Source organism: Crocodylus porosus, unplaced genomic scaffold (assembly GCF_001723895.1).
Source record: "Crocodylus porosus isolate Cpor-Errol unplaced genomic scaffold, CroPor_comp1, whole genome shotgun sequence".
NCBI classification, from domain to species: Eukaryota; Metazoa; Chordata; order Crocodylia; family Crocodylidae; genus Crocodylus; species Crocodylus porosus.
In genome coordinates this window covers 55,291,950-55,304,080 of record NW_017728948.1, presented here as the reverse complement: position 1 = coordinate 55,304,080, position 12,131 = coordinate 55,291,950, and the positions used below count along the sequence as shown (strand labels likewise).

At 40.8% G+C, this 12,131-nt stretch overlaps 1 protein-coding gene across 1 annotated transcript in view; it reads left to right on the top strand.

Moving 5' to 3' along the window:
* Window positions 1–10,220, top strand: part of LONRF1 (LON peptidase N-terminal domain and ring finger 1) — a 24,166-nt gene extending 13,946 nt beyond the window's left edge. The window contains exons 8-12 of the mRNA XM_019553350.1: window positions 578–699; window positions 1,870–2,028; window positions 2,143–2,305; window positions 3,211–3,363; window positions 9,201–10,220. Of these exons, the coding sequence (XP_019408895.1) occupies window positions 578–699; window positions 1,870–2,028; window positions 2,143–2,305; window positions 3,211–3,363; window positions 9,201–9,359 (756 nt within the window). The 3' untranslated portion in view covers window positions 9,360–10,220. The remainder of the gene's footprint in view (window positions 1–577; window positions 700–1,869; window positions 2,029–2,142; window positions 2,306–3,210; window positions 3,364–9,200) is intronic.
* The last annotated feature ends 1,911 nt before the right edge of the window (window positions 10,221–12,131 follow it).

Sequence of the window (12,131 nt, the reverse complement as noted above, 5' to 3'; positions counted from 1 at the left end):
TATCTGGAGGGTTTTAGGTGTGTCTCTCACTGCATCTTAATCAGTTTCTGTTTAGGTAAAGGAGGGGAGTGGGGTTTCTTTGTGGGTCAGAGAGTCTGTGTCCTGTGTCCAGGTTCCCCAAAAACATGGAGCTGACAGGTAACGGACTGGTCTAGTTTCTACCACTTAGGGAGTTTGAGTGAGGTGTTGGGGCAAGGACAGAAGGAGGGGGCACAGGGGAGAGGAAGAAGGAAGCTGCTGATCTGGCCCACAGCAGCTCACCAAAACTTCCTAAGTGGCCCTTGAGCCTAAATAATTGCCCATTCCTGTATTAAATGTACCAGGTCAACTGAAAGAACTCTTTCTAATCTTTCAGTTACAGTGATTTAAAGTGTTATGAGTAATGAGGGTAGGTAAGAATTTCATAGCTGTGACTTTTTAACAAGGTTCCTCTAATGCTGAAACAGATGGTCCATTAAGCTAAATTTAATTTAAAGGAGCAGTTTTTGCAAAAATTTTACAAACAATTGAAAGAGAAAGTTTAACCCTAATAACCTTTTTAACTGTAAAAAAAATGTTGTTTGTTTATTTGTTTTAGTATCTGGCAAGTAGAAAATACTGTATCACAGAACTACTGGAAGAATTGATAGTGAAATACTTGTCTGATGAATTATCTGAGAGAAAGAAAATTCATGATGAAGAAACTGCTGAATACTCAAAGTAAGTTGCTACTCTTTTTATTTTTCTAAGGTTTCTTGAAAGAAGGATTACTGTCTTTTACAGAAACATTCAGAAAAAAATTATAACTTGTAGGACAGTAATGCTGACCTCTTATTATAGTTGCATTATGTCCCTTCATGAAGGCCAAGGGAACATTATCAACTGTCACTTAATTTTCAAAGATTATGTTCACAGTGAGCGTGGCCTATAATGAAATTAATGCTTTTTATATATCAGAGTTTTTTAGTAGACCTAAATTAGCATGTTACTGGTAAATAGTCTTAAAGAAGCTGGGGGTAATGTTCGTCCAGAGTTTCCCTCTGATTTTTGCATGATGGATGTGATGGAACACAATAAACTACAAGTGAAAATATATTTTCTGTAACCTTTTACTTGCATGTTTGGAGATTACCCTTAGTATTTAGAAACATTTTAGGTGGAAATGTGATTTTGTTTGTTTGTTTCAAGCTGTCTTATTTATAAATATTTAAGAAATATTATTGATTAAACTACAGTTCTTACAGTTTGTAATACCAAGCAAAATGCTAACATTCAAAGTTTTGTACAGTCTAAAAAGCAAAAATAGAACTGATAACCATGTAATGCTCTGTTTGTGGGTCTGCTTCTGGTAAATACATAATTCTTGATTTAAAAAAAGGCAACTTGTAGAACTATTTGAGCAAGTCAGTATCATTATTTTAGGTTGCTGGTATTGTGAGAGTTTTATAGTTGGACATAAGTTTTGCTTTCTCGTGCTCTCTAGTTATTTCCTAGAAATCCAGTAGTGACTTCCAGTAACTGCAACTTCAGAAAGCATTCTTTAATATTTTACCAAAATAAAGTTTACAAACCACTCAGTCTCATGGAATAGATGTCCTTTCAGTGCTTTCCTAAGTGATAAAGAAATTAAGAAAAAATCCTCACTGGGATGGTTATAAGTACTTCAAAAGAAAGACCACTGTCCTTGATGCATCTATTAGTTTTTTAATCATTGTCTATAGAGCAAGAAATGTTACACTTGCATGGATTCTTTAACTTCAAGTATAACAAAAAAACAAAGGGAGCACTGGAAACTTACTTGGCCTTAGGCAAAAAAATGTATTATGATGAGGAACAACTTTGCGGATAGTTTGGAAGTCATGTATTTAATCTTTTTGGTTTTATTTGAAGCTTGACCAAGAATGTTCCAGTATTTGTTTGCACTATGGCATATCCCACTGTGCCTTGCCCTCTTCATGTGTTTGAGCCAAGATACCGACTGATGATTCGCAGAAGTATGGAAGCTGGGACTAAACAGTTTGGGATGTGTATCAGCGACTCTCAGAACAGGTGGGTATGCATTCCTACAGAAAGCAGCCAAGCAGTCAGCATATTTCCTGTCTTTTTAATTGCAAAAATTACATGTATAACATTGGAAGGTTCTGACGTTGCCTCTTGTTCTAGTTTTGCAGATTATGGTTGTATGCTGCAAATTAGGAATATTCATTTTCTACCTGATGGGCGGTCTGTCGTTGATACAGTTGGTGGCAAAAGATTTAGAGTTTTACGAAGAGGGATGAAAGATGGCTATTGCACAGCAGATATTGAATATTTGGAAGATATTAAGGTATACAAAACTTTCTGGGCAATAATACTCATCTTGGTCACCTTTTTTCCCCTGTGCCTGTTTTTTAGGACCCTGATTCAAATACTAAAGATCACAGACAAAGCCAGCCCTAGGGGTGTGCAGGACTCAGGGCATATCAGCCAGTGTAGGGGCAGGGTGGCGAGCAGCAGCGCATGATGGCTCTATCGGTGCCTATACAGCACTGACCACAGGGTCCAGGACACACACCCTGATTTTTGCCTCCCCACCCCCCCCAGATGTCCCTGATCACAGACCATTGCTGGAAGACATGGTTCAAAGCATGGGGAAAGAAAATAGCTGAAGCTGTTTAAAATATTTCGAAGTTACAAATTATCTGGGCTTTGGCTTTATTGTAAAAATCAATCTCATTATCTCTTATTTCAGAAGAGTTATGTTGGACTTGGTTCCTGACCAATACCCATTTTTTAAAATTTAGAATGAGAGCATTTAGTTTTTGGCAGGTAACAGCCATTCACAAATTTGAATGTCATTTTCAAAGTATTGGCTTCTAGAAATTAATGGAAATTGATCTGAATGTATTGACAAAAAGCATTGTGGGGGTGGGGAAGGGGATCTGCAGAATAGGATTACATACAATTATTGTAAAGCAAGAGCCTAAATACCATCTAAGCCAGCACTTGTTTTTAACTTTTCTTTCTTTCTTTGCCACTAGCAATGTTTTGGTTTACATGAATTCTGCTTCTTGGTACTGCTTTCCTCTACTATTACCACATCTCGTAACTGGGAAGAATGCAGGGAGTTAAATTTATTATTAGCTGGACTAGAGCATCTTAGACTTAATATTTTTCCTAGACAGATTTTAATTACTTCTGTTTCCTGTACCTTATTATGTATGTATGTTGTACACTAATATTCTTTTATAGGTTGCAGATGAAGAAGATCTAAAGAAACTGAGAAAGCTTCATGACTTTGTGTACAATCAAGCCTGCCGCTGGTTCCGAAGCTTAAGGAACAAATTTCGCACCCAAATCCTTCAGCACTTTGGGCCAATGCCAGACAGGGAGGAAAACATACAGGTAAGCCAAGGCTTTGGCATCAGTTACACATTTGTTGCTTCTAAAAATCCTAACTGATTAGTTGTTAAATTGGACAAAACAGCTTTATAGATGTTTCCTTTCAGGAAAAACTAGTACCACCCACTTCTAGTTCTGTCCGTGTCAGCAGCAACAGAAGATGATTGTACTGAATTTACTTTTTGTGCTGTGTATGGACCTATTGCTGACATGTGAACTGGATGATCGTGCATTTAAAAAAAAAAAACCTAAGTTAAATTAAAACATCATATTTCTTTTGAATAATTTAAACTACTGGTCAAATAGGATTGTCTGTATACTGTACCTATTCCTTTTTATTACTGATCAGACGTTGGCCATAAGTACAGTATCCCGATCTTTTGCATACACACAGTGGTAGCAGTCTTTGTGTTGCATGGCTACATCATTTGTGTATATTTTTATAGCTGCATGATTTGTAAAGACTTGTGTGTGCAAAAAATGTAGATTTCTCTTGCAAATGCAAACTGTGCCTCTGAATAAAAGCAGGACCCAAGTCTAGCTACAAACTTGGCCTTTAAAGAATGCTGCAGCTTAGTCATTGTTATTTTTTGTTACTGAATTCTCCCATGCTGCTTTACATTGACAGCGATTGTATAATTTATAGATGTTCTTTAAATGCTGCTTGCGGTCTCTTGCACTAGTACTCATTTTCTAGCCTGCAGCTTCTTCAAAATTAACTTTGACTATTTGGTATAAAAACATCGTTATTTTGAGTCAACAATGTTTAACTACTTTATATAATGTGTTGAAATGACATGACATTACATTTGGAGAAAGGTCCAAATAGCTCCTATAATGGAAACTCCATTTCTAGAGGCTTTTATTATTTTATATAGTGCCATAAATGTAAATGACTCTCAACAAGAGTCACTTTCCTGATCTTCAGAACTTACAATCTGATGCATAGAATACTTATTCTGACACTGCTTGCTGGTGAAAAAGTTGAAGAAGAGTTTCATATAAATAATGAGTTTTGAGATGTCACAGTTGGTGGATAGGACACCCAACACCCTTCCAGTTAACACTAAAGAAAGTTAAGGAAGCTGGAGGAATGAGGGCAGTTGACATGATTTCTTTTTAATCTATGCAAAAGTTTTGTAGGTGAATATGGAGCTTGAATTCAACATGGAATTAAACAGGAATGTAAAAAGATTAAAACTTTTGAATAAAGTTATAACCCTTGGGAAGCAGTGGAAGAGGATGGTTACAACTTTAATTTTTACTGATCACATCATAAGAGTTGCTACAAATCACCAAATCAAGAGCAAGTGGATGATATACACATCCAGTGGACAAACCCTGTTGAAATTGTAGATTGTAATTATCCGGGCATCTGTTGCAAGTGCAGTATGGTGACAGATGCCATGTTGGGAACAACTTCTATAAAATGGTAGAAGTAACATGAGGAAATAGCTCTCAGATTTGATTCCAAGTACCATGTTTACCCAGTCCAAGGTGACTGAATTTAAAACAACCACCAATGTAAATTTGTTATAATTTCCCAGGTATAAAAGTGAAAGGTTACCTTAAGCTTTCCCAACCCCCTCCACTGCTGCAGGGGAATAGGTGAGCTTGCAGCATCCCTTCCCCTCCTCCCCCCACCAACACTTCCCATCCTGCTGCCTGATGGGAGTGGCTAAGCTGTGGCACAGGTGCTACAAATGGTATAGGTAACCTCTGTGTGGCATGTGGCAGAACATACAGGGGACGGGCATCATATTGACAGGCAAGGCAGGTAGCAGAAAAAGAGCAGCAGATCAGGAAGAAGATTGGATTGGCAATTGGTGGTGAGGGTGCAGGGCTAATTTGTGGCATAACTGCCTAAAAGATTGGCCCCTGCTGACTAGGGGGCAAGAGATAGTGTCATAGTTTCTAGGGTCGGAAGGGACCTGAGCAGATCATCTAGTCTGACCCCCTGCCATGGCAGGAAAGAATACTGGGATCAAATGACCCCAGCAAGATGTTCATCGAACCACCTCTTAAAAACCCCCAGGGTAGGAGCCTGCACCACTTCTCTTGGAAGTTGGTTCCAGACCCTAGCCGCCCTGACCATGAAGTAGCGCCTCCTGATATCTAACCTAAACCTACCCTCTGCCAGCTTGTGACCGTTATTCCTGGTCACTCCTGGCAGTGCTCAGGGGAACAGTGACTCCCCCCAACGCAGGCTTGAATCTCCACAGGGGGACCTAGAAAGTGTGATGTGTCCAGGCAAGTGCTTTTACATAAAAATTGAGTTCCACTGGTCATTATTTTCAAGTGACAATGGCTGAGTGCTATGCTTCTTAAGAACTCTACTTTTAGTATATGTTAAACATCTTCCTCCTTGGTGCTCTGTGCTCCAAGGGATTGAGGTATATGAAGTGTAAGTGCCAAAACTCTGAGGAAAGGTAGGAGTTCAGACACATCTGTGCTTAGTGTTATCTTGTTGCTTAGGTCAGGGGTCAGCATCCTACAGTCCACAAATATGGATTGTTGACACAATACATCACAAAGGCTTGATCAAGTGATATGTAGTTGATATTTTGATAATAGTTAGAAATACTGCAGTTACCTTCAGGAGCACAGTATGGATTTATGATACTAAAGGGGTTTCAATTTTTTCCAAAACCTTTTTAGTAGGTTTAGGCTACTGTGTTAGAACTCAGAGTGTCATCCGACCAACGAAAACCCCTCCTACCTCAGAACCCAATATACTGCTCTGGTCAAAGTTCAGTGGCGTGCAGACACTTTTAATAGTGATATCAAGATATTGATCTATAAGTCGCAATGGAAAAGATGTTTGTCAGACCTGGGAAGCCTGTACTCGGAGCATGAGGATTGGAAATAAAATTGGTGCTTCTCTAAAGCCATTTCATTGCACCAGTCTGCTGTATTTTTTGTTTACTCTGTACACTTGGGATGGACTTTTGGAGCATGAATTGTTTTTATCTGACATCAGAGTATTGAATCGGACACAAATGACATCACCCAAGTTGAGCTTCAGGTTCATTCCCTAATTCTGTGATGCTTAAACCATCTTTAGATTCTTCTATCCTGTGCAATTTTATCTGTGTGTACTAAGAGAGACCACTTAAGGGACTTAACAGTGCACTGAAATTATTGCAGTACAGCAGGACTGTCCAACTTCTAAGCAGCTGGGAGCTGTACACTGTATAGACCACACTAGCAGGGTTGTGGGCCCCCAGGCTGCATCCCCCCCAAACCACCACAGCACCATGTACCTGCATGGGCACCCCCACTTACTGAACAGAGCACCCATACAGCCCTGGGCTCGCCCTCAGGTCCTTGTGCTGCCCTGCCCCATGCCCTGGGGCCAGTGCAGAAAAGCAGAGATCAGAGGACATAGTGAGAGGCTATAGATTCCAGATGCTGTTGCAGTTGGAATAATGGCAACCAGGTAGAAGCCTACTAATCACAACTTAACCCCTCGCAGGCTGCATGAAGCCTGTAGGCCACCAGTTGGGCAGCCCTTCAGTTGAGTAACTGTTCATTATTCTGTAATTATTCTTAGTTTGTTTCATGTTTGTATTGTGTACTAAAAAGCTACTGTCAGTGTTTTAAATCCTGTTTTGATTGGTGTCTACATACCTAATTCCTTCTGGGAAGAGCAGGCCAAGACAAATTTTGACCACAGCAAACTGATACCGAAGTTGCTTTGTACTTAATTTTCGGTTTGTATGCATAGCCATAGAACAGGGGTCAGCAACCTATGGCTCAGGAAGATGGTGGATCTGACCCACAGCAGCTCAGTGAATCAACTACATGCTCTAGCCTGAGCAGCAGAAAGTCCTGTGGTCTGCCACATTGTTTATGGTCACTGCCACAGCAGAGAAGACACCCCCAGGGTCTTGGCACCTGTGTGTGTGTGGGGGGGCGGTTCTTACTTTTCCTCATGGCATTTACTGATTGCTGGGGACTTTTGGGATGAGGCCCATGGTGGAGGCTGGGTCTCAAGTAGTGGCCTTTGGTGCAAAAATGGTTGTTAGCTTCTGCTGTAAAATAAACCATTAGTTCTAAACACAGGAAATATGTTTAATGCAGTCCTAAAAGGTGGATTCTTAATTACAGCCCTTAATAACCTTTGTTAAACAACCTTGGCTATAGTGACACAGGGAGGCAGTGCTATATTATACAATTTTAAATAAGTGTCGTTCATGAGGTAGGAAAATAACTGTCATTAACAGGAACAAAGGGGCTTTCAATTGCTTAGTGTTGCTTATGTGACTCAATAATATGTACTGTATGAATATGAAGTGCCACAGTTACCAAGTGAGCTGCCTTGTCTTCTAGAACTCAGCTGCTTTGTGTTTTGGGCTTCTTGTTGCCACCTGGCTCCAGATAGAAGCTCATGATTCTTACATGGACTTTTACTATAGTCTCCCTTGTATCAACACTATTACATTATTAGCACTGTAGGCTGGATCTATCCCACAGCCATTTCATCTGACCCATGGTTTTGGAGCTTTTGCACCTGTCACTTTCCTCATGCCACCTGAGGGAGAAGTATTGACTGTGAGGCAGGGATAGGAAACAGCAGTGGTGGCTGTGTCCTAGCGCCTGCCTGTCCATCTCTGACCTAAACTGGGTCACTTTAGTCTGCAGCCTAAACAGGTTGTTGACTGCTGGCTTTGGGGCTCTGGATCAGGCTTTTGGAGGTGTCTGGCTCTTCCCCATTCACTGTATAGGGATCCTAGGCACCCTACCCTGTTGATTTCTGGATAGCCTTCTTAGGGTAAGATTAGGGATGCACCAATTCAAGATTTTTTTTTTTTTTTGGCTGATAGTGATGGCCAATTTATTAACCGGCCATATCAGCTGATACTAGTCCGATAGCCATTATGCAGCCTGGGGCAGCTTAGAGAACAGCGTCCAGCCAGTAAGTCTGTGGGGGAAGGGCGCAGGATCAGGAAATAACGTTGGGGAGGCAGATCGAGGCCGCCATGGTGAAGGAGGGAATGAGGCTGCAGCAGAGGAAGGGGCAGGTGCAGCAGGGGTGAGGTGTAGGACAGTCATGTGTGGTTTGTCCAGGATGTGCAGGTAGGTGGGGTGGGGGTGGCTCCCTGATGCTGCGTGCCACCCCCAAGGGACTTATGGGAGGCATGTGCCCCCTGGATTTGTGCATGGGGTGAATGCAGGCTGCCTGCTGCAGACCGGAGTCAGGTGCTGCTCTGGCCTTTTCCTGGCAGGGGGGCTGGGCCAGTGCTGTACTTAGGGTGGGTTGGCAGTGCTAGGCAGGGTGGCTACAGCAAATTTTGGGGTGGCTATAGACCATCTTATAGCCACCCAGTGCTGCTGCCACCTGCCCTGAGCAAAGCCCCAGCCTGGCCCCCACCGCCCCTTGCTCAGTGCCCTGCCCTGCCCTGGCTGGGCAGCACCTGCTCCTGCCCCCACCCCAGCCCCACTCCCTCCCTCACTGTGGGGGCCTCAATCTACTCCTTCCTTCCCCCCAGGCTTACTGGCCAGATGCTGCTTTCCAGGCTACCAGGCTGCATTCCTGGCTGCGCACACTGAAAAATGCCGACATTATTAGCTACACCAGCAAAAAAAAACAAAAAAAAACTGATTACGATAATGTCCATTTTCCTTTGATCAGTGCTGATCCAATATGGACTGATATATTCATGCACCTCTAAGTAGGGTGGCTCTTTTATTTGTATGAGGATATTTACATGATGGTAACTGAAAATAATGTAATCTGATTAGCTTGGTTAGGTCCACATCTTAAAGAGTCTTTTGGCCTATTAGCCTTATGCTCAGTTTCTTATCTAGTAATCTAATTTTTTTTGTTTTATTTTCAGGCAACACCTAATGGACCTGCATGGTGTTGGTGGCTTCTAGCTGTCCTCCCTGTAGACCCCAGATATCAGCTGTCAGTTCTGTCTATGATGTCTCTGAGAGAACGCCTGATCAAAATCCAACATATACTCACATATTTTTCTAGAGACCAATCCAAGTGACTAACTGCCTGGATCTTCCTGAAGAGTTACTCTGTTCTGGTTGTAATAACAGCTGGAATTTTTGCTGCCTTTGCACATCTTGCGCTGGTTTGAGAAGTATAACAAAACTGCTTTCCTCCTCCCCCCCACCCATTCCCCCTAAATTCCCTGACCCATATGGTTCTTCAAATGGATACCTTCTTCAGTTAGAAGGATAGACCACTAAATTGCACAGAGAAGTCAATCCAGCCAGAGAATATGTAGAAAATGATCTACATAACAATTTGCACTGTGTACAAGAGATTGTGTCATTCTAAGACTTGATAACATTTTGCCACTGACTTTTTTTTAAGCTGTGGGAAGTGCAAGACTTAAGGCTGACAGTCCAAGTTTACAATATTAAAGATGTATTCAAGTTTTTGCAAACAAGAGTTTGCCTCCGAAACAACTGTCCTGTTGCTATTTGCACAACTATTTGAAATATAGTATTGAATGTCACTGATATTATTTGCTCTTGCTGAATTGTCTTGACCATGAATATGGCACAAATTCTTATTTTGTAAATATATGCATCACTAAATAGGTGACATTATGAATTGTATGCTGAATTTAGAGCCAATTTTAAAGAACAACTTAAACCCAAATTGTAACATGGTACTTCTGTTAAAAGATAAACTGTGAATATGGTTTACGTACCTAGAACTGTACATTCTAAGGGAGAAATTGTAGTCTGAAGGTTAGTACCAGTTAAATTTCTACTGGGCTTTTCAAACTGGCTGTCCTTCTGAGCACTTAGTTTTTAGACTTAACAATCCTAATGGTGTAGGATTAGCTTTAGTATAACATGCTAGGAATTGTGCATCCAGGATTATTTAAAAAAAATGCTTAAAGGGTTTGATTTTTAAAAAAATACATAAATTGGTGCAAATGTGAATTCTATGCCTTATTCCTATCAATCGTAGAGCACACTGCAGTGGCAAGGTTAGCATTCATGCTGCCAATAGGTACTTTTGTAATTATCAGTTTGCATATTTGTGAATATGTCTGATATTGGCTTTCTTGTATGTAAATCATTTGTAAAATTTCTTACAGATCTTGCTTTTGCTAATATTTAATTTTCAATAAAGGCTAAGTTTGTAATATTTTGTAACTTTATCATAAACTGAATTATTTTTTTCAAAGTTTTCATACATCCATCCCATTTTGGTGTGTTGTGAAGTTACAAGTCTTTTGGATAACCTAAGTCAAGGTTGCAAGCAGTAAACATGCATGAACATGGTATGCTTATTGATTTGCCTTAATCAGTGTGTTTCTTCTCTCTGACCTTGAACCAGTATCTGCTTGAACCAGTCTACCCCCCTCACCCACCTCTTCTTTTGGAGTAAGGGACTTTTAAAATAAATGTTACAAAACTTTCTTTTTGAACAGTGTGGGCAGCATATCTCACAGGGTTACTGGCTGAGAACTTCAGGAATTCTGTTCTTGAGCCTTAAACTTCTTCAGCTAATAGTCTTGAAATATTCATATTCTGGAACCTTTCACAACACCTCTTTCTGTTTTAACACTGATGCTATTCAGAGTGAATTGTTAGATAAATTTTATTTCTTACTGCAGAAGCTAAGAATCTTTTAAAGTCAAGTATTAGGCTGACTAAAGCCTTCAAGCAGAACACTGACTATGATTTCTTTCTTCCCACCCATTTAGTCTTTAAGAGTAGATTAGAAATCCCCATTAGATTAGACTTCTGGATGCCCATTTTATTAATTCCCTGATGCCCTTGATATACAGCTACAAGTTTGTCAGTTACCCATCTGACCAGCATGAGACACTGCTATAGGAACCCAGAAGCCTGGAAGAATTGAAGATAACAGGGGTTCCAACTTTGCTGCTTGTGCTCAGAGCCACTACCATTTGAAGAAACTTAATTTTCTCTAGAGCCAGAGATTGCACCCATTAATGGAAGGGGAATGTCCTAATAGAAAGTTGGAGGTGAATGGAGGGAGAGAGGAAAAAGGGACACCAAAAGAGAGCAAAACATTTTACCTTGAAGTTGGTTACAAGTATTGTTTTCTAACCATTGCTGTTGCTTCATCATCAGTAATTATTACAGCTGCCACATGACTGACACCGAATTGTGAAACTTCTTGCATTCTGAAAAAACAGTCTTGGTGTGTGATTTTTTCAGATGTTTACACAATGTTTGGTGGGGGGGAGGAACAAAAACCTTGTTTCCCTCTGCACACCCCTCTTGGTCACTTGTCTGGATTGTTCTACCACTTAGACTTGTTCTCTAAGTCATTTGCAGGCATTGAGCTTTCTAAATGTGCTTTAAAACCTGTACCATATTAGGCTCCAGTACATTGTACTACAGAAAATGTGTTGGCTGTTTTAAGGATATAAGGAACAAATTTATTGAGAATTAAGAAGGTGGGGGAACTACCGTTATCTGCTCTATGGTAGCTAGGGATGTGGAGTGCACACCCCTAGTGTGTAGTGTACTTGCACGGTGGTAAGTGAAAGCTAAACCACAGTAGTTTACCCCTTTGAAAGAAAGCCAAGTTTCTGTGGTTTGAAGTGTTCGGAGTTCCTGGTATGGTATTAAAAAAAAAATTGACCCTAGGAACCAAGGTCTGAATGCTGGTACTGACTTTCTGGCATACTATACGCTAGGATGGACAATTATTTGGGCTGGAGAGCTATGTAAGGAGTTTGGGTGAACAGTTGCAGGTGCAATGCTGACCTGGTCCAGCAGGGAGTGGGGAAGGGGGCTGATGTGGACCAGCATGGGGGAAG